At 42.1% G+C, this 25,581-nt stretch overlaps 1 protein-coding gene and 1 long non-coding RNA gene across 10 annotated transcripts in view; one reads left to right on the top strand and one right to left on the bottom strand.

The window, feature by feature from the left end:
• Positions 1-4,572: 4,572 nt before the first annotated feature.
• Positions 4,573-25,581, top strand: part of PROX1 (prospero homeobox 1) — a 51,739-nt gene continuing 30,730 nt past the window's right edge. The window contains exons 1-6 of one of the 9 annotated variants that reach the window (XM_029046961.2): positions 4,573-4,971; positions 5,116-5,226; positions 12,082-12,186; positions 14,820-16,605; positions 23,675-23,788; positions 25,435-25,572. In XM_029046961.2, coding sequence (XP_028902794.1) covers positions 14,887-16,605; positions 23,675-23,788; positions 25,435-25,572 — 1,971 coding nt within the window. In that variant the 5' untranslated portion in view covers positions 4,573-4,971; positions 5,116-5,226; positions 12,082-12,186; positions 14,820-14,886. Of the gene's footprint in view, positions 4,972-5,115; positions 5,227-5,583; positions 5,786-12,081; positions 12,187-14,819; positions 16,606-23,674; positions 23,789-25,434; positions 25,573-25,581 lie in introns of those variants that run through there. The other 8 variants (XM_007672355.4, XM_029046966.2, XM_029046962.2 and 5 more) reach the window with 8 other exon arrangements.
• LOC114805639 lies at positions 6,534-18,625 on the bottom strand. Its single transcript, XR_003753628.2, has 3 exons — positions 18,531-18,625; positions 12,328-12,414; positions 6,534-6,712 (listed from the first exon to the last, which is right to left on the bottom strand). It is a non-coding gene; the product is annotated as an uncharacterized LOC114805639 (long non-coding RNA).

The raw sequence follows: 25,581 nt of genomic DNA, 5'->3' as shown, positions 1-25,581 counted from the left end.
CCATCTGGTTCAGGGTTGCGCCTGCACGCAATCCCGCACTCCAATGTAGCCCCGGCCCTAGAGTTCTGTCTTCGTTTCTCCCACCGGGCAGGCCGTCGTCGCCTTCCTTTGTATGGAAGGCTAGCTAATGAAATGCTAATCTGCCCAAATGAGAGGGAGGAAAAAGTGAAAGTCCCACCATTCAGGGGATCCCCTCCCCTCCCTCTCTTCTTTTCCTCCTCTCCCCCACACCCCCGCCCATCCCAGATTCTTCACTGCTGCTGCGAAGGCACTGGAAAAGAGAAAACACGAATGTAAAGGTAAAAATCAAAACTCCAAAACACTAAACAGACGAGCGGTGGGTCGGCAACGGACAGACCGAAGGGTATTCCATGGGCCGAAAGAAATCTTCAAAATACATGTTGGCGCCTTATGGGCGCCATCGCTCCGTGAGGCCTGAATGAAATGAATGGATTATCTAAATAACGTTTCACCATGTGGTTACCACCATCTGTTAATATCTTCACACTGGAAAGTTTGGTGCCTTGAGCAAAGTCAGGGCTAGGAGAGGAGAGATCCATTTCGAGTTCCTCTTCTTCTGGTATCAAGGATTCCTGGCCCGCCCCCCATTTCCCTCCTTTTTCTTATGCCCGAAAAAAGTAAGAATAAAAGATGATCTTGGTGGGGAAACCCGTCTAGGGTGGAAAGCTTTGAATCTTTGAACATGTGTGTGTGATTCAATTTGATGATTAAATCAGTTTTAGGGTGGGGATCTGTAGACCCCTAGAAATTTTTTTGGGGGGAGAGAGTGTCTGTGAAGAGGTAGAAAAGGAGAGTCCCCGAAAATCCCTGAAAAGGTTCACTCAAGTGATCTGGAAAAAGTGTGTACACCGAAAGCTGGTGGTTAAACAAACATCCCTGCGGAAGCTCATAAGCAGTGAGGTTCCCAGGAGGGAATCGTCGCAGCTGCCACTTACTATTACTGATCTTCTTGTGGCATTTCGGATTTTTTCCCACACCCGGTATAAATTCAGGTTGGTTTTCTGTTCAAAGGAGATCCGTGAATTGGAATGAATTTGTTTGTCCTGGGTGCCAGTTTGCACATCAATGGGGTCACGGCGTTCCTGGGTACTCTCTTTCCTCCTCTCCCCGACCACCCCCCGCCCTTCTCTTTTCTCTCCCTCTCTTCCTCTCTCCTGCGTGTTCAGAGGAGTTTTTTAAAATTTTCTCCTGAAGTGGACCGTTAACCTTCTCTTCTGGCAAAAGGATCGGAATAGAAAAAGGCTACAGAATGAAGAGAATATAATTTGAGTTCCAGATTATTTGTTTATTAGAAATGATACCGTCTCCCCATCCCAATCGCTTCTCAACTAAAAGAATGGGAGAAATACTCCGTAGAAGGTCAAGGTGAGATCTAATTGTTCATCCCAGAACAATAATAATAATCATCATTTGTTCAACACGATGTGCGAAGTGCTACTGTATTAAGCAATGGGGTAGATTTAAGATAATCAGGCCCCACAAAGGGCTCACATTCTAAGTTGGAGGGAGAACAGGTACTGAATTCCTATTTTGCGACTGAGGCAACTGAGGCCCAGAGAAGTTAAGTGACTTGCCCAAGGTCACACAGCAGGTAAGAAGTTCGAAATACCTGTTCTAATCGCTTTTGGTGGGAGGGAATGAACAGTTATTTTGAAAAGCAAGTACGACAGCAAGAACACACCACCACATCGGTAGCTGAAAAGGCTTAAGAACTTCGGTCGCCTCTAAAATAGTTGTTCATGAGAGGTGAGGTGTGCGATGTAAACCAACAGAGATCACTGCTTGTTTCAGCAATCGTCTCGTGGCTTCCAGCTTCTTGGCTTTTCGATCCACCTCCTTTATCAGGAAGGTAGAGTCGCACCAGAGATAGGGGAACTCAGGGTAGAGGAAGAAAGAGAGAGGGCGGGGCATAGAGGGGGACTGAGAGACAGACAGAGGACCCAGCTCGGACAGAGAGAAGTGGCAAATGCCATATACATTACATATACAGCAGGGGATAGGGCAAGACTCCACAGGCGAGATCCACGTGTCCGGAGCTGGAAAATGTGCTTTCCCCCCTTTCAGTCAACCTGGTCCGGAGCTACTGTCTGTGCGTTGTCAGTTAATGTAGCCGGCAGAGCAGAGCAGAGCATGAGGTACAGTGTGGCCGGGCTGCTGCACTGGAGCAGGGAGGGAGAGCGCAGGAGAGGTAGCTCGGAGTCGGAGAGGACGGGAGAGGACGGACTCACCACCCCTTAGTTTCCCTTCTCTCTCCTCCTCCTCCTCCTCCACCACGCTGTACCCTCCACCGGGCTTGGCAAAGGAATCGATGCTGCTCCCAGAAACTTTTCCCTCTTACAACTGTCCTAGTCACTTGTGCGTCTCTGTCTCTCTCTGTCTTCTCTGTGTGTGTGTGTGTGTGTGTCTGGGTGCGCGCTTAATCCCATAGACATAAACTTTGGGCTGAGGTTCAAATGATTTATTTCCAAGAAAGAGTCCACATCTTGATCTATTTTTTTCCCTTTCTTTTCTCTTTTAAAAGACATCCAACTGGGCAGATGGCTTAAAGGTGTGGAGAACACGTCAATTTGACTCTCATTTACTTGGGATTTGGAGTTTCTTAGAGCGCAAATACTTCCCATAAATACAATGCAGTAGGAAGAAGCGAGAGCAGTACAAAATAGCAAAGTCCTCTCCCTACCATACCCGCTCACCTCAAAAAGACGCTACCACAGCATGGCATTCGTGGGTCAGTGCATCGGAAGGGAATTTTGACAGCCACCAAACACGACAAAACTTTAGCTTCTCGACTCCGATTTCTGAATCTCCTGGAGTCAGATGTCTGTTTAGATGTCTAAACCTAGGGTGGCAGAAGCATTTAATTTTTGAGAAGAAAGCAGTTTTACCTTTTTTCTCATCTTGACTGAAAAGCTCTAACTCGACCGATATGATTTTTTTTCTCCTTCACAATGATGTTTTAATCTGCCCCAGAAACTTTCCTGACATTCTGTGCTTGGCCATTGTTTGATTATTATTTTTTTAAAAGGGAAACTTTAATATCCTCCTTTTCACAGTTAGATGATTCTACAGTCAAAATTAAAGTACCTGAAGGAGGAGTGGAGGTCTCGTATGTTTAACTGCTAGCACACATCATAAATCTGCTCTAGATATTCACGCCGTAAAAAATGATCACAACCTTTGATCTAATAGAATCCGAACAACAGACTTAAGATACCGGTTTCTTCTCCCTCCCTATGATCATTTAAAGCTAAGGAATGTAGTTCAATCGGTATTTAATCGGCTAAGTAAGAATACTTTTCTAATAAAAAGTTCAAGTCTTAAAAGTCTTTGTTTTTATAAGGTCCTAAAGCAATAAACGCGATCGCTTTATTAAAAGCCATTTGTTTTGCCCCCGATGAAAGGTAGGGCAGATACAGCGCAACTTGATGTTCTTTTCCCTTTGAAATTTGTACCCTTCAAATCTAGGGGATCACTTGGAGGCGAGAGGTCCTGGAGTTGAAAACCATTTTTTCCCCTCTAAAAAACCCCTTTAATTTAATTGTCTTTAGGCGTTGTGGTGCAAACAATCAGGGATGAAATCCCCCCCCCCCCCCGATTTTTTGAGTTGGTTAACTGGGCATCAAAATGATTTTCAAGTTCTGCATTCATACTGAGCCAACCTATATCACGGATGCGATGCCGGCTCTGAACCGCTAAAAGGTAACGAAGGAGTATTTCTTTTCAGAGGAGTTGCTGTGTCTGCAAGTTAAAATGATGCTCTCAGAGTTAGCCAAGTGTAGATACATATTTCTAGTACGCCACTGTAATGAGTGGCTGAAACAGATGAACCTGGCTGCACCACGATAGCTGGCACTCCCCACCTTATTTCCCTGAGCATTTTACAACCCCTAAATGATCATTTATAGCCAAGCGTGGTAGAGAAAAGTCGTGATCAGATTGCCGTGCGTCCTGAGTTAGGTTACTTCCAAACCTACCTGTATTTCGCTTTGGGAGGGGATGGGGTGCGGGGATGGTGAATTATGCCTTTCTCGTGGTTTTTAAATACCTAAGGTGGTTTGCATTCCCCTCTCCACAGCCTCCCTCCACCCGTCTCCCCCCTCGCATATCTATCGCAGGCTTCCTTGGACCGAACCCCGGGGGTGCTCCCAGTCCTTTCTTTGGGCTCGACCTGCAGGGTCTGGGAGGCTCCAGGACTCCGGTCCGGAGGAGCGACTCCCGTCCGCTTGCTCTGCACAGTGTTCGCAGATGGCTGCGCTCCCTCGAAGCCCCCAACGTGGTGCTAAAGTCTCCTTCCTTGCAGCGGGAGGAAGGCAGGGGCAGCGGGACCGGCTGCGAAGGGACGGAGGGAGGGGGGCGAGGGATGGGGAGGGGGGGGCTGTCAGTCTCTCCACCTCTTTGCGCCCCCCACCCCCTCTTTGATTATTATTATATATATTTTTTTTCCCTCCCAAGTTCTCTTGCCTCGCTATCCCCCCTTGAATCCGAAGGCGCCTCCCGATTGGGTGCTGGGTCCGGGTACGTCAGTCAGACTGTGACGTGCAGTCTTCCTGTTTCCTTCAGCTGTGTCTTAAAGTAAATCTTGTTGGGGAGCGGAGCCCTCAGCTGAGTGAGCTCTCCGAAATAATACACCATTGCAGCCAGGGAAAGCAGAGCGGCGCGAAAGAGCTCTCCCTGACTCCTCTCTTCTCTTCTTCTCTCGCTTTTCCTCTCCTTGCTTCTTCTCTCCTGTCTTGTCTTCTTTTCTCATCTCTTGCTCCCCTTCTCTCTCTCTCTCTCTCACACACGCACATACACCCTCCCTTGTCAAATTATAATATTCATCATCAGCAAGACACCAGCCTCTGTGTGTGTGTGTGTGTGTGTGTGCGCGCGCGTGTTTTCCTCTCTCCACCGGCAAAAAAAAAAAAAAAAAAAGGAGAGAGAGGCTCAGTTCCATCGCTTTTGCACCGAGTAAGTATCTTCTCCGTCTCCCCTTCTTCTCCACCCCCCCCTTTTATTCTTATTTTTTTAAGCACTTGCATGACTTGCTCTTAAACGAGGAGAAACTAAAATGACTAGTCTTACTCATACCCGTCTAAAATGTTTTCCTTCCAGGGAAAAAAAATGCAATTATTTAAATGAATCACAATAAAATAAACCCTAAATGATTTCTAACCGGGAGCCTCAGTGGGACTCATCTCTCTCTGGTCTTCCCAGTTCCTGAGAGTAAGTGTTGGGGTTGTTTTGTTGTTGTTTTGGGTTGGTGGAGGTGGGGGAAATGTTTGGTATTGTCGTGTTTATTTATGATCTTGTCACCTTTTGTTGACTGTTTTTGAGATTGCGGGAAAGCTTGCTTTCTTCAGGGGGAAGAGGTGGAAACGTAGTGGGTATTTTGCAGCTTTTTGTTACTCTGAACTCCCCTATTTCTCCACCCCTTATCCCTCTCATCACCCCCACCCTTTCACCCTCTCTCCCCCCGCCTCCCCCCCAGTCCCTTTTAAACTCCTAGTCTGGTCCTGTGTCCTTTCCCTTTGTCTTGTTTATTATAGCCGCCTTTCTTCTTGTCTCTTCAATTTGCCTGTCATTTGCATACCTTTCACTTCTCCTTTTTAACCCCAGCCGAGCAGGGTTAGGTCCCCTCTTACTTTCCTTGCCAGGCGTTGTCACATTCGAGATTTTGCGGGCAGTTTCTTTTTTTTAGAAATCTAAGAATGGATTTACTGACAATAGAGGAGCCTACTTGGTTGCGCTGGATGGAGGCAGATCCGAGACGATTTTAGGGGGGGTAAGGCGACTTGGTCCAAGGGGATAATGTGGGTGGGGGTGGGGGGTGGAAAATGGGGGACTGGTGATGGATAGGAAATCCTTTAGTGGGGGAAAGGGGAAGGGGGACAGAGCGGTGGAGTTTTTCTTAAGTAATTAATGTTGGAGCCAAAGTACTTTGAAGTTTGTGGTGTCAATTGGTGGTGTTCCAGCCATGCTGTGTCCGGCATGGAAATGGTACTTAGGGAGAGCCCCGACTCTCACTCGGTTCCGGAGGTGCGAGGGAGGCCCAGGGGATGAGCTGGGAGGTTGGGAAAGGAAAAGGATGAAGAAGGCGTTGATGTCTCACAAAACCAGACGATACATTTGGAAAAAGAAAGAAAAAACCCCATCAAAGTCCCGCTCAGACAACTCTGGTCACTGTGAGAGGGAAGCAGGTCTCAGCTTCTGTTCCAGTTTGGAAAAGAGAGACGGGGAGGGAGGGGGTGTGGGAAGGGAGGAAAAAGCAGATGGGATCGAAACCTCTATTAACCAGGCCCCTCTGAACTTTTTTTTTTTAATTCTAAGACTTTCTCAAAGTTGAGGGAGGTAGGGTGGCCGACTTTGAGCTGGGCGGCGGAGGGGGGGGGGGCTAAGGAAAGTTTAAAATACCCGGAGGTGGCAGGTTAGGATGTGGAATTGGTATTCTTGGCAGTCACCATCCCTAGCCTGGAGGGAGACGGAGGAAGGAACGAGAGAACGACAAGGACTCACCTATTGGACTTGCTTGTATTTTTCCAGGAATTGTGTGGGTGTGTGTGTGTATCCATGGTTAACTTGGGGGGAAAAAATCGCCAGGCACCGGTTGTCTTCTACATGAGAGGTAGCTCTGTCGTCGTATCCCCTTCTTCCTCTTCCTCTCCTTCCCCATCCCACCTTAGATTTTAATTTCTTCCTTTCATTACCAGAGCTGTAGCAAGGAAGGAAGAGATCTGGTTACAAAGTGCGCATGGGCAGTGCCAGACAGGTGTGCTATGTCAAGAAAGACAGGTGTGAGTTCTCTCTGTCTTTCTGTGAACATCCAAGCCACAATGCCTTCAGCCGGCGAGATTTATGAATTTATGGTTGTACTGGTCGGTAGGCTGTCCTGACTGAGGGGAATCAGACTGCCGGGGGTAGTTGAACTTTGCCGTGTAAATGTTTTTTACTTTTTAGGATCCTGGCAGCGTCTTCGCAGGCTGCTGGTCTGCGTCGAAGACGTTTCAATTCCAGGCAGCCAAAAAGCACACTGCTCTGTTTTATTTTCTTAAGACAGCAGCAGGTGGAAGAAATAGGAACCTTCGGTGTCCTTCTGTTTCCTTGTCCTTTGTTTCAATAGGCAGAGAGAGTGACAGAGAGAGCCAGACGGAGAGGTAGAGTGTAAAAGAGAGAAAAGGATGTAGAGACATAAAAAGATAGTGAGAAAGATGCAGAGAGATACAGAGAAAATAGGAAAAAGATGCAGAGAGACGCTGAGAATGAGAGATGCAGAGACAGAGAGACCAAGAAAGAGATGCTGAGACAGAATGAGAAAGATGCAGAGAGAGAATGAGAGAGAAGCAGAGAGAATAAGATGCAGAGAGAGATGCAGAGACAGAGAGAATGAGAAAGAGATGCAGAGAGAATGAGAGAGATGCAGAGAGAAGTGAGAAAGATGCAGAGTGAGAGATTCAGAGACAGAGTGAGAAAGAATATAGAGATGCAAGGAGACACAGAGTGAGAGATGCAGAGACACAAAGAAAGAGTGAGAAAGAGATGCATAGAGAATGAGAGAGATGGAGAGAGAGAAGTGAGAAAGATGCACAGTGAGAGATGCAGAGACAGAGTGAGAAAGAGTATAGAGATGCAGAGAGGCACAGAGAGTGAGAGATGCAGAGACACAAAGAAAGAGTGAGAAAGAGATGCAGAGAGACACAGTGAGAGATGCAGAGAGAAAGATGTAGAGAGACAGATAGTAAGAGAGATGCAGAGAGAAGTGAGAGAGATGCAGAGACAGAGTGAGAAAGAATATAGAGATGCAGAGAGACACAGAGAGTGAGAGATGCAGAGACACAAAGAAAGAGTGAGAAAGAGATGCATAGAGAATGAGAGAGATGCAGAGAGAGAAGTGAAAAAGATGCACAGTGAGAGATGCAGAGACAGAGTGAGAAAGAGTATAGAGATGCAGAGAGACACAGAGAGTGAGAGATGCAGAGACACAAAGAAAGAGTGAGAAAGAGATGCAGAGAGACACAGTGAGAGATGCAGAGAGAAAGATGTAGAGAGACAGATAGTAAGAGAGATGCAGAGAGACACAGAGAAGGCGTGAGATGCAGAGAGACACAGATAGTGAGAAACATGCAGAGACACAGTGAGAGAGATGGAGAGATGCAGAGACACAGAAAGAGTGAGAGATACAGGGAGACAGAGTGAGAGATGCAGAGAGAAAGAGACAGAATGAGAAAGATGCAGAGAGACTGAGATAGTGCGAAAGAGATGCAGAGAGATGGAGTGAGAGAGATGTAATTAGACAGGTACAGACATGCACACCCACACACAGACGGGGTGAGAGAGATGCAGAGGGACACACATAGAGATAGGGTGAGAAAGTGAAGTACAGAGATGGGGATGCAGAGAGGGACACAGAGCAATGGGGTGAGAGAGTTGCAGGGAGAGACAGAGATGGGGTGAGAGATGCTGAGAGAGACAGAGATGGAGTGAGAGATGCAGAGAGATACAGAGCGATGGGGTGAGAGATGCAGAGAGAGACAGAGATGGGGTGAGAGATGCAGAAAGAGACACAGAGTGGGGTGAGAGTTGCAGAGGGAGAGAGAGAGATGGTGAGAAATGCAGTGACACACAGAGACTGTAATGAGGAGGAAGGAAGACACTCAGTGAGAGAGATGCAGAGACACACAGAGTGAGAAAGAATTGCAGAGAACGGAAAAAGAGTGAGAGATGCAGAAAGGTACAGTGACAAAGGGTTGCAAAGAGACAGAGAAAGACTGAGAGAAGCTGAGAAAGATGCAGAGAGAGAAAAAGATGCAGAAACACACAACTCTAGAGAGAGAGACTGAGTGACAGAAACACAGCATCAGAGAGACATACAGACTGAAAGTGGCAGAAAGAAACCGAGAGGAAGAGAGAGCGGTCCAGACATCTCTCTTGATACTTTACGAAACCGAGTGTGCTGCTCGTTATCAAAGACAATCTGACATCAGGGAAATCCAGGAGCCTGCTAAATCTTATCTTCTAGTACTTTCTCCAAGTCCAGAAAAGAATAAGTATGGACAGCTAACCTCTTAAATGAAAAAAACCTCTCTGCCTTGAGGTAGAATGTGTCCATCATTGAACCGTGCATGCAACAAAATTTACTGTAAACCAGGCCTAATCTATAGAGGAAACCCTGAAATGTATGCAGTGTTTTCATTGAGACTGAAGAGCAGTTACTGTGGAGAGTTTCTTAAGAGAACTTTTTGGTATGTTCATTGTAAAATAGAACTGAAAGAAACTCAATGGGAAGCAGAGGACAGGTAGAGCGAGAGCGTGTGCATGTACTTACACATGCACATCTGTACAACATATGCATATTATATGTAATTATGAAATTGGTTACTTGACCCTTAGACTGAAGCTAATCATGTTAAGTAGCAATGGAAGGGAAGATATTTGAAAATACATCATATGTAAGCCCTAAATATAGACCCTGGTCCATTTCTCTCTTCACCTTGACAGATTTGTCATTTAAATAAAAATGAATTGCACAGAGGTGGGTTAGGTGGGTTTTTTTTTCCTCATGCAAATTAATTTGCATGTGTCATATTTCCCTTTGGTTTAGTAGATTTTTTTCAGCACCTACTTTAAATGTTTCTGAAGTTTCTCTCTGAAATTCACCTCTGACAAGTTTCATTTGCTAAGGTTTCCAAACCTTATCTAAAGCGGAAGATCATTAAGTAAGAGGTTAGGCATAATTTTAGTGTCCCCCAAAAGGAAAATGTGCTAGGCATAGATGCCTTGGCCAGGATCTTTTCACAATCAGAGACCAGTGAAATTATAAAATATACCCCTGCTTTATTCTAGGATTGATCACTGATACAATTAGGCTTTCGTAAATACATTTTCTCATCAGTTTATAAAGCAAATTTTAGAATACGTATTTGTAGTTGTTCAATGCAGGATTAACAAAGAACATTTACGCTTCTGCAAGTGTCAGTTATTTCTCTTTTTTCGTAGCTTTTCGTGTGACAAAGTAATTGACTTACGATTCTGACCTAGCGCCTCTATTTCTATAAATTGGGAAGGATGGCCAGACTAGGAATTTTATAAACTCTAGCAGTTGCATTCAGAATACAGACCACAGACCACATCTTAGATAATTTTTGAAAGGCAGTTACATTACTTATCCTGCAAATGAATGTTTTCCCTCTATTTGCTAATTAGTTTGATTATTAATTTGAAATGACAGTTGATAATTAATATCTTCAGAATTTTTGGTCCCCACATTTTGGGTTTGTTCTTCATAAAGGATAGGTGAATTGCTTTAAATTAAAGCCTCAAAGTCTGTCATTTTACAGTTGAACAACTGGGCACACTTTTGGTGAGAAATCTTAATGAAATAGTCATTATTTTCACAATTTGCTGATATATCTTTTGGATTTCTTAATCTTAACCTTAACTGAAATGTGATGGCATTTTAAGTAGTAGGTTACTTTTTCTTGACTCTGTAATCAATCATTTTTACTGTGCACTTACTGTGTGCAGAGCACTGTACTAAGCTCTTGGGCGAGTTGGACTAAAGCTTTCTAAAATTGGGACTAAGAAGTTATAGCTAAGGAAAAGTTGCTCATTGTTTGGGTTATGTGTTGATGTTCAATCCTAATTAGAAGTTTAACCAAACAAATTTTGGCAAGCAGATCCAACTATATTTTCTTCACATTTCCTTGTTGCTCCATCAATTACAAAGTTAATCGTCAATGGTGTTATATTTGAATATTATCATAATGGCATCAGTGGCACGCACTTTTATATGAAGTTTGAGTTTACAACACAGAATCAAAGTGGGACAAAGTTGAGGTATTCAGAGTATTTCATCAATGGAGAATGCCAATCTGGCCACTAGTATTCTTTCCCCTCTTCAACACCTCCCCCCTTCCCCATCCGCCCCCCGCCCCAACCTGCCAGAAGTTATTTTGCCTAAACTATCCAGACACTTACCACAACTTTCCACTTTAACTCTATAGTCACAGCCAAAATTGCAAAGAAAAGGTAGTCTATGCTTGGAAGTACAGGGAATACTATTTTCAATTTCATAATGTAATGATCCCCCTAATTTCCTCACTGAGTAGCTTTCACTTGCCAGCAGTTTTTCAATCACTTGATTATAATTTTCCTAAGGCACCTTTAAGCCAAATTGATGATTTCAATGATGAATCCTCCAGAGTTTGTAATTTTTACTTGAATTTGGCAAACTTTTATTTTACTGGAATTTTTCTGGTCACAGCTACGCTGGTGGGATATTTATTATATATGAGTTGTTGAAGTCTGGAAAATGAACCCATTAAATGCCAATATACCTGAAAAGTTAAAAGCACCCTGAGCAGTTATGTAGTTCCAATTTTAAATAAAGTGACTTATAGAAAGAGAATAATGGATCTGGGTCCATTAATCAAGTTGTATTCATGTTAAACATCTGTATGTGTATGGATGATCTTTTGCATTCAAGAATATATATATATATTCATATATGTATTATATAGATAGTCATATATGTGTGCACATTTACAGTTATGTGAAAAATTCTGCTAAAAATTAAGATGAAATGAAACTGTTTCAACTGCAGTTGTGTTTAATGTGTGTTTTTTTGTTCTTTTTTTTAAAAGAAAGAAAAACCCATCTTAAGATAAATCACGGTGATTCAAAAGTCCGTGACTATAGTTTAAAAAACAAAATCTCCCTCAATGAAAAGAACAGTGCCATTTGAACAACCTTGAAATTCGAAATTACTGAGGCACTGTAATTTTTCAACATTCTTTCAAAAGACTGCTTAAATGATTATTTAAAAATAGGTCCATTATAGTAAGCAAATATATCTTTAAGAATATATGAAATACAGTTTCATTGAAATATGCAGCTGAAAAGTAAAATCATTTTAACTTAGTATTGGGAAGAAAAAAATCACGTCTCTGAGTCTTATGTACGTGTGTGTGTGTGTGTGTGTATATATATGTATATATATTTAAATGGCATACATTTATTTATGAATATCTGAATTTCACATGCATAGTTCTTGAATGTTCCACTCCATGTTATGTGTTTCTTTAGATATTCAATCATTTGGGGATTTTCATACCAAGATATTGAGCCAAAATCATTCAAGTTCTTTCAGAACCCAGCCGAAATTTCTCGTTATTTAGTCTAAAAGTAACGGTAAGTTGAAACAGAATTTACAAGAATAATTAAATTTGGTCTATTCAGAAGTAGCTCTCAAGACCTGATACTAAGCAGACTGAAAAATGTGAATATAGTTTTGAGTACCTAAGGAATTAATCCTATTTTTTGAGTGCTTACTTTGTGCAGAGCACTGTACGAAGTGCTTGGGAAGAGGCCCACTCCCCTCTTGGCTGTAGTGACAGGCTGGGATGCAGCTGTTGATACCTAGGTTAGATGGAAGGAAATGCAGTTTAGATGGAAGAGAAAATGGCAGTTTAGGAGGAAGGATGTGTGGGGATGTGACCTTGTGACCTCTCTCATCCCAGCCTTCAGTTTCCTGAGTCACAGTCCACAGGGTGTTGGGGGTCCTCATAAAGGGGATTGACTGGGAAGGAAACAGTGTGGACCTCTAAAGTAAGTAGGAAAAAGTGTAGAAAGCAGAAAGTTCAGACAAAATGGGGCATTTTACTGGCAGAATTTAAAATTGAAAGTGCTGGAGCATAGGAAGGAAAAGGTAGGAATTACAATTCATAACCAAGCCCTTGAAATTGAATCTCCATGGGAATTTGTTTGGAAAAGAAACTTTAAGTAGTCCATGTATTTTTTTGCCTGCAATGGAAGGATTTATTTAAAAGCCAGATAAACTAACATGAATCGGTAACCATTGACTTTTTTTACATGAATTAATGGCCTTTGACTTATTTTTGGTCACACAGTTAATAGGGCAATAGTCTTTTAGTTATAGTTTGATTTCAATATCAAGACCTACTTATTTTGTAAGTATCCTGGTGTGTCTGTGTGCATCATGCATAGAGACAGCAATAATTTTATTTTTTTTGAACAAAGAAGTTTGAGTTTTCTTGTGTTTGCGGGAAGGTGGGGAAGAGGAATTGAGGAGGACAGAAGAGGTTGGGCATTCCAGTCTCCAGTCTGAATGCAGGGAATTTGTTTTGTCCTATTAATTCAGAGTTGGAAATGCAAACAAGCATCATGTTTCCCTCTTAACGGGCCTAAAACAGAAACTCTGAATACGACTTTAGTTTATCCAGCACCCATGGGTAAAAACAGAATGAAGTCTAATCACTGGATACTTCCTTGATGATTTTTACCGATTATTTCATGCTGAAATCATGCCTATTTGCATGGATAGTCATTCCTTGAAACTAGCCACAGATGCAGTCCTAGGGTGCACGTAGATGTTTTTACAGGTGAACCGAAAGAGATGGGAGCTGTTCCAGAAAGTCTGCATGCTGCCTTTGGCAGTGTACCCTGTTATTGTGAAGATGTGCTCTGTTAAGCAAATGTGAAGTTTAATGCTAGATAAACCGGGAATGAAAAATATTTCAGTTTTCTTAGAATGGTGTTGATTGAAACTAGTGAGAAGTATCATGGACCGGTTTATGTGAAGTCTGGGTTTAGCATCACTAGTTAATATGTTCCAAATGATGTCAAGAGCCTTTTATAAAATGCAAGGAAGTGTCTTTTCTTTTTATACTGAGTTCCTGGGAAACAATGAGAGTTCACATAAAGAGTAGGTATTTTCCTTTCTAACAAATTTGATTGATGTTATTTTCTTTCATCTTTCCATATTTTCTTTCAGGCTTTTCTTTTTGTCTTTCTTCTTTGGTGCAGGAAATAAGATTCTGTTTTACAAAAATGTTGTATGTGAAAAGCTTTCTTTGGGCTTCTAAGGCATTATTTTTGGAGTAGGTTCTGAAAGAAGAGAAGTGGGGCTGAAACTGTTATTCCTGCTCCCAAAATGTGTTGCTGTATATGTTCAAATTATGTAAATGTCCTTTTTCCAATGAGACCAACTTTTGAAGAATTTATCTTGCCAGTGAGAAACAGGATTGTTAGTGTGGATTGTTAGTGTTCTTAGGGCTCTGTTAGAAATAATGTATCTCCCTCTCTTTCCTTCTGGTTAGCATATGAATATCTTTTTGGACAAATACTAAAGACATATATGTCAAAACCTCTATGTTAGCGCATTTATTGAAGTGTTAAATTGGCCAGTTAGGTGAGAAGGTGGTTGAGGGCTTTATTTTTGGAGAGAGGAATAAAACATTTCTATTCATTTTTACCACCAACCCCAAGAATAAAATATGCCCACTGAAGTGAAGAGAGGTGGGCTACCTTTCTACATTTTTCGTTTTGTAGCATTAAATGCAAATTCCATCTTTATGCAGAAATTACATTTTTTCCAACCAAATTTCATACAGTGTCTTGCTTTAACAGTGCACCTTAAATCAGAGACACTTTCATCTCTTTTGTAACATGTACTTCAATGCCCTAAATTTAATCAATTGGTTGTCAGAGGATGCATTCTTATAATCTACCGTTTCTTCTGAAGATAAACAGTATCGTTTTAGGCATTTGTGCAAGAGAATCATATTACTGGTGCTTAAGCAGTTTTTACCTTTTAAAAAAAAATCTTAATCCATCTTAAACCAGTGGAGCAGAAATATTTAAAAATGTTTCATTTCAAGCGGAGTGCATAATAAATTGCAATAATTGTAATGTGCCATAAATCCCAGAGCCTATGCAGTTTGCATTTTATTCAGGATTGAGGTCAGGAAATTTGGAGAAATTTAAAGAAAATGATTCATCAGTCCTTTTGTTCTGTTGGCCAGGGTCCCAGGATTCTTGAGCCGTGCCCAGCTGACAAGCTTTTGAAGATGGCACAATAACAGTCCAGTGATGCCTGACCATGACAGCACAGCCCTCTTAAGCAGGCAAACCAAGAGAAGAAGAGTTGACATTGGAGTGAAAAGGACGGTAGGGACGACGTCTGCATTTTTTGCTAAGGCAAGAGCCACGTTGTTTAGTGCCATGAATCCCCAAGGTTCCGAGCAGGATGTTGAGTATTCAGTGGTGCAGCATGCAGATGGGGAAAAGTCAAATGTACTCCGCAAGCTGCTGAAGAGGGCGAACTCGTATGAAGATGCCATGATGCCTTTTCCAGGAGCAACCATAATTTCCCAGCTGTTGAAAAATAACATGAACAAAAATGGTGGCACCGAGCCCAGTTTCCAAGCCAGCGGTCTCTCTAGTACGGGCTCAGAAGTACATCAGGAGGATGTATGCAGCAACTCTTCAAGAGACAGCCCCCCAGAGTGTCTTTCCCCTTTTGGCAGGCCTACGATGAGCCAGTTTGATATGGATCGGTTATGTGATGAGCACCTGAGAGCTAAGCGCGCCCGGGTTGAGAATATAATTCGGGGTATGAGCCATTCCCCCAGTGTGGCATTAAGGGGCAATGAAAATGAAAGAGAGATGGCTCCACAGTCTGTAAGTCCCCGAGAAAGTTACCGAGAAAACAAACGCAAGCAAAAACTGCCTCAACAGCAGCAACAGAGTTTCCAGCAGCTGGTTTCAGCGAGAAAAGAACAGAAGCGAGAGGAGCGCAGACAGCTGAAGCAGCAGCTGGAGGATATGCAGAAACAGCTGCGCCAGCTGCAGGAAAAGTTCTACCAAATCTACGACAGCACCGATTCGGAAAATGACGAAGACGGTAACCTGTCTGAAGACAGCATGCGTTCGGAGATCCTGGAGGGGAGAGCCCAAGACTCGGTGGGCCGGTCGGATAACGAGATGTGTGAGCTAGATCCGGGCCAGTTTATCGATCGGGCCCGGGCCCTGATCAGGGAACAAGAAATAGCCGAAAACAAGCCTAAGAGAGAAGGTAACAAAGAGAAGGACCAGGGGCCCGACTCCCTGCATCCCGAAGGCAAGCACTTGGCCGAGACCTTGAAACAGGAACTGAATACTGCCATGTCCCAAGTCGTGGACACCGTGGTGAAAGTCTTTGCCTCGAAGCCCTCCCGCCAACTTCCTCAGGTCTTCCCCCCTCTCCAGATCCCCCAGGCGAGGTTCGCCGTCAACGGGGAGAACCACAACTTCCACACCACCAATCAGCGGCTGCAGTGCTTTGGTGATGTCATCATTCCAAACCCCCTGGACTCCTTTGGCAGCGTGCAGCTCCCAGGTTCCACCGACCAAACGGAAGCACTGCCCCTCGTCGTCCGCAAAAACTCATCCGACCAATCTGCCTCTGGCCCACCGGCCGGCCACCATCAGTCTCTCCATCAGTCTCCGCTCGCCGCCACCACGGGCTTCACCACCTCTTCGTTCCGCCATCCCTTCCCCCTGCCCCTGATGGCCTACCCGTTCCAGAATCCCCTCGGTGCTCCCTCCGGCTCCTTCCCTGGGAAAGACAGGGCCTCCCCGGAGTCCTTAGACTTGACTAGGGAGACGACGAGTCTGAGGACCAAGATGTCAACCCATCACATGAACCACCACCCTTGCTCACCGGCGCACCCACCCAGCACAGCCGAAAGCCTCTCCCTCTCTCTCATTAAGTCTGAGTGTGGTGATCTCCAGGACATGTCTGAAATTTCACCATATTCGGGAAGTGCAATATCCTTTTTGTGTGAAAAGTCCCAACTGGAACACAGGGAAGCATTGATAGGGCGGCGCGTTCTTCAACTTGCTTTTAGCTGCCCATGGGTGTCGTCTCTAGTTTAAGACTAGAGTTAAGGCTCTAGTTTGGCAGAGAAGCAGCGAGGCTTAGTGGAAAGAGCACGGATTTAGGAGTCAGAGGTTGTGGGTTCTAATCCCAGCTCTGCCACTTAGCGGCTGTGTGACTTTGGGCAAATCACTTAACTTCTCTGTGCCTCAGTTACCTCATCTGTAAAATGGGGATTAAGACTGTAAACCCCACGTGGAGCAACCTGATTACCTTCTATCTACCCCAGTGCTTAGAACAGTGCTTATCACATAGTAAGTGCTTAACAAATGCCATCATTATTATTATTTAAGAAGAAAAGGAAAAAGTGACTTACTGCTCCATTTTAGGGAGGTCTTCTGGTTCTTGACACCTCTCCAGTAGGTGGGGGTTAAATCAGGTGGTAGGATGAAATTAGCCAGGCTGTCAAGCAGTGATTCAAGTACTTTTTCTCCTGTTTCTCTATCTCTCTCTCCCCACACCCACTCCCCACCCCAATTTTGTTTTCCAGGGGTACTTTCAGGAAGGAAGTTAGGAAGGAAAAAAAAAATCCCCTTGTAAACATTGGGTTTAATTCTTATGCAAATCAAAAATGCCCTGAAATGGAGGAAGAGAAACATGATTTGTGGGTTTCCGAAAAGCTTTAAGATTCCAACGAAGACTTCCCTTTTAACCACGACAAAGCAGCCCCTGGCCCTTCTCAACTCTGTCCGTAGGTAAACCGTGCAAATAATGAATTGTTATTATGGGGATGGGGCGAGGGAGATGGGAAAGCAGGAAGGAATCTTCTTTTTCATCATTAAGTGGTGAAATAAAAAAGATACAGGTACTGATTTACTCAGGAAGCTTTGAGCTCTCTCCCTCATCCAAAGCTCTGTTCTTCAGGCCTTGTGCAGCTGCCCGCTATATGCCTGATTAACCTCTGTTCAGCCATACACAGAAATCTTTTGTCCTAACATACACAAAGCAAATTATTTTGGAAAGCTAGAGAGCACAATTAAATATAAAACTCAGCTGTATGACACTTAAAGGACAGTTGTCTTTTTCTAACTCTTTTTAACTCTGAACCTGACTTTAGTGTTGGAAATGCTGGCCCTGTTTTTAATGAAACCCTTCCTGTACTCCAGCTATTTTTAACTAGTTTTTTTCCTCCTTTTAAAATGAAAATTTATCCCTTTAGGAAATTATCTGAACATCTCTGGGTTTTTGGTGTTTTGTTTCTCCTTCTCCCAAATGAGTTCTATTTTTTGTCATATTTAGATTTTCCTTTAAAACAAATTACCAGATGGGCATAACATTTAGTAATTAATTTGTCCAATGCTAAATTGAGGACTTTGAGCAATAGTCTTTATGACTGGAGATTGACATTTCATATCTAAGCCCACTCCAGAGGGCAGCCGCATAAGTGCAAAGTCTGAGCTACGGGAGTTAATTTGTTTTTCTAGCTAACGAAGGCCAACCTGCCAGGAAGACCTATAGCCACCCTTGAATACTAATTGTCATAGGGATAAAGGTGTCCTTTTCAATGATGGAGGTGGTCAGATGCACCTGTGAACATTAAAGGGGTGTATTTCTCAGTCTACTATTGCATAAATGAGAAAAAGCTGGATTTCTCAGGGGTTACTCGTGCTTTGCTACGGAGTGCCTCTCCTCCCAATTCAACTCTGGTCCAGTATCTTAGCTACCTAGGACTGTCTTGGGCCTATTTGGATGGAATTTGCTTTGAGCCACTTATAACTTGCACAAATATTTGTATGGCACCAGACTACACTAATTGAGAACAGATGAAGCAAGAGAGAGAGAGAGAGAGACCCCAGAAACTTGAAAACTTTCTTACCTGCTGGATTCTGGGGTTGCTCCTAGGGCTTGCCAAGTTTATGGAGAAGCTGTGGGTATCCTGGGTCCTGTGGTTCCATGACATAATCCTTTTTGGAAAACACCGACTCATTTTTAACTAGATTCAGCCTCTACACCAGCTATTTTAACTAGGAATTTTTCAGCATAAAAGTTTCAGTTTAGAACCTGCTTAGCCCACTGATCCACATAATCCATGGTAATCAAGAAGATCCATTTTTATCTCCATAATTGTAACTAAGCTAATGAATCGATCAGCCCCTTTTCATCACATAAACACTTTTTTCCTTGTGGAAATAGTGAAAGTTCCCATGGCAGTTCAAGGAGGGAAAACACACATTTATTATCATTTTTGTTCTTCCTTCATCCATAACCTCTGGGGTCATAATCACCATAGCTTCAGTCATAATATCTAAACAGAGATCATTTGAGTATTTTTATTGCCAGCGTTGCTTCAGATTTTCTCACTTTTCTTTTCCTTCTTTTTCTGAAGTTCTTCCTCTAGTCCCTTTTCAAACCCTTGAATCCTGTCCTGCTTATGACCATCATGTTCTGCAGCAGAAGGTGGGAGAGTACCCTCCTCTAATCAGGGAGTGGCATTTGGAAAGTTAGCATTCCTGGTGGAGAAAACATTGTCCATCATCTGTTTTGTCCCCTCTTTTCTCTCCATACTTTGAAGATACTCAGAATCCCTATGTTAGTCACTTTAGTAGTCAGAGTCCTGGCTCTGTCGCATTTGGACACAATCATCAAGCTTTTAGTTTTATAAGATTGCCATGATTATATGGAATGATGGGTCTTACCTCAGCTCGGGCTATTCCATCAAATGGTCATTTGTCTACATACTGTTCAGTTCATTCCAGGAAAAGACAAATAGGATTGAGTGGAAATGGGATGTTGGGTTGTTTTTGCTTTTTCAGTTATTTCATGTCATAGCGTATGCTTATAGAGATAATTAATTTCTTGAGGAGCAATTCTTTTCCCGCTACAAAGAGTAACATCTGTTTCTCTGGATAAACTAGCCAAGATAAGAACTATTAAAACACAGGCCTATCAGATAAAGCCAGGTCTAGATTTTGATAACAGGCCAGCACGCTGAACTATGGTGTACACACACGCACACACACACACATGCACTCACACATGCACACACACACATTAGAATGTGTTGTTTGTGTTGGTAGAATAAATTACATCAATTTCACTTTCTATGAATTTAGAAAGGTATAGTTAATATTTATGTTTAGTAAACTAGATTATAAGGTACACCTGTTCACCAGCTCATGTCTTGGCTATGAATGTACAGCCGTGTCTTCTATATTTTTGCAAATGAACCATTTTAATCAAATATTAAGTTTTATGCAAATTCCCAAAAGAAACAGACAGCCAATTGTTTTCCTGCATGATCTTCCTTGTCTCACATCTTCTTTGCATCTCAAGAAAAATAGCCTCGTTCAGGCCCCATACATTTGCATATATCCAGTTAAACCACAACAGAAGTATTTTGTCCGTTAAGACATCTGCCCAGGTTAAGATATTTAGGCTTTTCTCCATAACCCAACAGATTTTTTCCCTTTCATTGCAACCTAAGTATTTCCGAGGCAAACTGGAAACAAATTTAAGGCATTTAGAACTGAAATTTGACCATAAAGAAGTAATTGTCTCTTGGGCTCCTGTCAGAATGATATCAAAGCAATTTGAAGAAGTTCTCAGTAGCTTGACATTTTAACTTTTTAAATGACCATGTGGTCGGTATGAATGAGGAACATTTTTTTTTTTCAGATAAGAGGAACAGTTTAAGTGTACTGTCAGAGGACCTGTGAGTCTTACACACAAAATAGAAGTAAGACTAGAACCCAGTTTTCCCATTTGACAGGAAATTGTCAACCAAGTATAACTTGGGTAACTAAATGGAAACTTCACTGCCAACAGTACAAAAAATAATTTTGAACCGAACCAATCACTTTCCCCATTCGTCTAGGGAAGAGAAACTGGAAAGCCTGTTAGCAAGTCAAAAAATAACACAAGAAAGGACATCATTTTGAAATAAAAATGCTTTAGTAGTTGGGAGTTAGTTGTTCACGAGGCCAGATTAAATCCATTTGCTCAGAACAACAAATGAGTAAGCCAAGAATCAGGAGTTGGTTGGTGAGTACAAAAATATTGCCATGTCCATTTTTTTCCTCTAACCTTCCACCTCCAGCATGTGCTCCCTCTCTCCCCCCAGCTTCCCTCCCCGACCAATCTCCACTTTTTCCTCTTCAGTCTTGCATTTGCCTTTTTGCTGCTGTTATTTAGGTAAGGCTATATTGTTCTTTGTAAATAGGCAACCCTCAGAATCTCAGGTTGTTTGAACACTGCTTTAGGTTCAGCTGCGGTACACTGTTTCTCTGATCTTTTATGTTCCTGAGCAGATGTCTTTCATTAATTTATGGATTTATCATCTTTTCTTTTTTCTTTTTTTTTTTACACCTGGCAGCTGGCTTAAGTTTCAGCAGTTATTGTCTATTTTGCATTACACATAGAATTGAATGTCATCTGTCTTCACAAAGCTATGGCTAAGAGAATTGAGGCAAGCCACATGAGCTGCTGGGACAGATCTTGTTTGCGTTCCATCCCCCCCTTTACCTCCTTAATATTTATTTGTGCTCATTTTCTTTCCTGGCCTTGAATGGAGCTTAGCTCGTGTTCAGTACAGCTGTATGTTTACTGAATCTATTCCATCATGAGTCATTGTGCGTGTGTAAGTATCCTGGAAACAGCTAGTGCTTTCTTGGAAGAACAGTTGCTTTTCACCACAAGCACTTAAAAGGGAAATTAACCAATTGGTCAGTTTGGTTTTATTTTGAAAGAAAGAAATGGGTTATCTGTTGCCTTTTAAATGTTTCATTAGTTATTTTCAATAGTTTATTCAGAGCCTATATTTTATGACCATTTAATCCTAGTAGTCTGATGGGCAAGATATATATTTATACTGTGCAAATTACAAGAAACAGTCATGTATTCATGATCAAATTTTTTAACCAAAATTTGATTTCTAGAGTTACATGTTCAGGTCTTCTTTTGGGCATGGCTTCCTTTGTTATCAATTTATAGCAATATTGGACTACTGGAAAGGTTTGTTAAATCTATATAGTTATACCCATGTGGACTGGCATGCTCAAAATGGTCTAAACATTTCAGGATATATAAATGTCGATCATGGGCTAGGAGAGCAACATAGCAATGTATTTTACACTCAACAATTAAGAATTGGGATTTTTTTCCCAACTTGTCAGATACATGAAGGATTTTTCTTAAAGACTATCTTATATAGAAAAAAGAAAGATTAGAAGTCAAGCGTCTGGAAAGTCACTGTAGAAGTTTTGACTTGCCTAAAACTCTTATCACCACGCAATAGGTGACAGCTTGCAACTATTATTTCACTTATCCATTTTGACAGATGGTACTGGAGAGAGTGCAGTGCTCTTTTAGACTTCTCTATCAGTCTAATGGAGGTAACTGGAGGTTCTTTCAACTCTTCTCTTGGCACAAGAAGTATGTCAGTCATAAATTATCTTCTTTGTAATCATTAAGTATCTCAAACAAAACACAAGTTCAGCTGAGCTGCTTTCAGAGGCTGACATAAAATTAAAGGTTCTTTCTTCGGCTTCTGTTAAAAAAGAAAATCCACTATCGCCTATCTTCGCTATAATACTTTTGAAGGTGGCTGGGGTTAAGCCACCCCAGTTACTCTAAGAGTTAAACTAATTCAATAAATTTAGAACAAAATATCCCATTAATCCATTTTCAAGAGTATGTTTATAAATATTAATTTATGGACATTAAGCTTCCCCATTTGATCGTAGGAATGGCTAACTTTCCCCGTCCCCCTCCAAGACTGGTGATCTTATAAAAGAAAGGTGAAAGGGTCCTCTTAAAAACTTCACACCTGCCTCTGCGTGTCTATAAACTTGCTTGACCTATATTCTCAAAATGTGAAATTTGTGTTAATTTTATTGTATTTTTGTTTTATATTATTTTATTGATGGTGGGTTTCTTCCCCCCTTGTTCCTGATTGTCTTTTAAGAGAAAATCCTTAAAGAAGCTTCTGGGAAGGACCCTTAATTGACCTTGTGGGGACCACATTGATTTTCTCCACGTGCATCTTCATTTCTGATAAATTATAAAGCCATTAATTTGCTGAGGAAATGGCAGGGCCAGGCTGCGGCACAGATGTGACCAAAGCTATCCTAGCACACAGCGCACTGAAGAGTGCCAAGAATCTGGGGGAGAATCAGAAAGCTTAGATTGTTATGGTTAGCCTCACATTCTCTTGGGAACTATTTTAGTTGCTGCTGTTTACAGATCTAAAAGGTAATGATGTTTCCAGATAAATAGGCCTCCGTATTTAGGGTAAGTGGTCATTTATTGATCTGTTCACCCACCTTTATGGATTTGTTAGCCCCCAGTCCTGGTTCACTCTCAGAGGACTTTAACTGAGTAGCAGAAGAAGGCAAGTTTTTGAACTAGAGTGGTGTTTTTGTATTCCCCCCCTCCCCACCCCGAATTGCAGCTGTCATCAGAAAGCTAGCAATTAAGGCAATGCAATAATATGATAGGAAAAAGTGACTCAAGACACTCAATTAGATTAGCATTAAAAGGTAAAATGTGTAGCTTGCATGACAAATTGTTCAAAATGATGCATCTCAGATTGTTTCATGTACATTAGTAGAATAATTTAATGCAAACTACAGAGTGCTGAGAGAAAAATAAACAGAATTGTAATTGCTCAGAAAAAAAAATTCCCAGGATAAGAGTTTGTGCAGCTCGCAGTCAGTGCATTTGTTTCCCTAGCAACAAGTTAACATCCATACGCTGCACAAACCTTGAGGAGGAGGAATTTTTGCCATTATCACCATCAAGAATAAGTCAAGATTCAGTATTCGAGTTAATTATCTGCACATTTTCTATGCGGTGATGTTTGTAGAAGATGATGTTGCCCACCCTAAAACGAGTCACAACGTGTGTGTGTTTCCGGTTTCCCCACTCATTCAGATCACTTCTACGACAGTATTGCCAGCCTCAAGTTTCTTGTGTTATCTTTTTTTTTCCTTTCAATTGAGGTATTTTCCTTGACCGATTCACTCCTACATGCAGGAAGGACTGTCACCTAATCACTTGAAAAAAGCAAAGCTCATGTTTTTTTATACCCGCTATCCAAGCTCCAATATGCTGAAAACCTACTTCTCTGATGTAAAGGTAGGATTATTTTTTTCTTTTTCCATCCTGAATGCATGTGTACAAAACCCTCACCGATTAGAGGTTAATGAGATGAAGGCAGAGTCACTTCATAAATAAGGTACTGTGTCTACGTTCTTTGTCTAAAGGTGTGTGCCAGGCAAAGATGTACCTTGTGCTGAATGACGGAAGAACTGTTTACCTAAAGTTAAACGAGGTTTCAATGCGCTTGGGAGGTGAAACCACTAGTTTTGTATGTTTAACGGCCTGTTGGAGGAAACGTGAGCTGGCCCTGTCAGTGTGCTCCTGAGAATGGGTTTTTTTTTCCCCATCATTTTTAAAATGTTTCTAATTGTTTTCATTTCTGTTGGTTTTGCCCATTTTTGCACTTATAAAAGCAAACTGTAAAACCCTTTTTCTATCGGTCAGAAAGAACAGTACATTGAAATTCTCTATGCAGAAACTGCTTAAAAACAAAAGTGATGATTGTCTCTTATTTACAACTTAATTTGTTGTTGATGTAGAGTACACTGAGCATAAGGAGGATGAATAAAGTGACAGATTCAGGACACATTATTCAAATGAGGATATGAAAGCTGTCGGCCTACAGCTGCAGCCTTCCTCATTCTACGGAATACTAGGACCTCCTGGTTGTATGTGTATGTGTGTGAAAGTGTGTTTTAAATCATTGTTCCTTCGCATCAACTTGATGCTATGTTAATCATCTGTAACTTTTAAAAACATAGATTGGGTTTTAATGAATATAATGGCACACATGGTATCATTATCCAAGTAACTTGATAAACATGACATTAGCTTAGATTAGTTTGCTGGGTTTTTTTCCCCCCCAATTTTCTTTCCACCCCACAACAATTGCACAAATCCTTATGCTCGTCACCAAGAACTTGGGAAGTAGCGAAACCTTTTTTTAAAAAAAAATCCCATTTTGGAATTTGGTAAGTCCAAACTATTTGGCCTGGATTTGTGAGCAAACTCATTTCAGCTTTCTTCACTAGTGTTCATTTCCCTCGTGTCCCCTCAATTTGCTTTTGAATTGACTATCAACTTGAGCCCCTCCCCTCTCCCAGCCCTCCCCCATGGCTGCACACCCAAGTTGCAATCATGTTTTTCCTCATTCGCTGTCATGCATTGGGAGAACGGGAATTGCATAAAAGGCAATGGAGGCACTTACTAGCCTAAATGGCTGGTCAAGAATCATTAAACACAAAAAAGGCTGTGAATGACACAGCGGGCCAAGAAAAGGATTTGCGCTCCGAGTGGTTCCACCTGGAATGGAAAAATCTGAGGGAGCATTTCAAACGATTCTGGACCAGTGAGCCACCGGAGCCAAATGTAGCATTGGCCAGAATCTCGCCAAATAGGATCCGGCTTAAAGGGTCGGTTGCCTGTCCTCAGCAGTAGGTGCTGATTTTAGACAATAGGGCAGAGATTCTGGTTGGGGAAAAAGGGACAACAAGAGAGTGAGGGGGGAGAGAGTAAAAGAGAGCGAGGGAGAAAGAAACTGACGGTGTGTGTGTGTTGGTGTTCTGCATGTGGCTGACCTATATCACTCTTATGACAATGTTACTTCTTTTAGTTCCTCTGAGTATGATGATATATACAGTGTTATGATATAATAATGACGATGATACCTTATATTTATATAGCACCTTTCATCCAGAAGGATCCCAAAGCGCTTTACAAACTGCATACATAGGGATCACTCACCTACCACTGAAATGCAGCCACCTGGCGGGTGGAAAGCAGCAGCCATTCTGGGCCAGCAACACTACACACCAGTAGATGTAAATATT

Source organism: Ornithorhynchus anatinus, chromosome 19 (assembly GCF_004115215.2).
Source record: "Ornithorhynchus anatinus isolate Pmale09 chromosome 19, mOrnAna1.pri.v4, whole genome shotgun sequence".
Classification (NCBI taxonomy): domain Eukaryota; kingdom Metazoa; phylum Chordata; class Mammalia; order Monotremata; family Ornithorhynchidae; genus Ornithorhynchus; species Ornithorhynchus anatinus.
The sequence above is the reverse complement of the archived record's forward strand: the minus strand, read 5'-3'. Positions and strand labels throughout refer to the sequence as shown.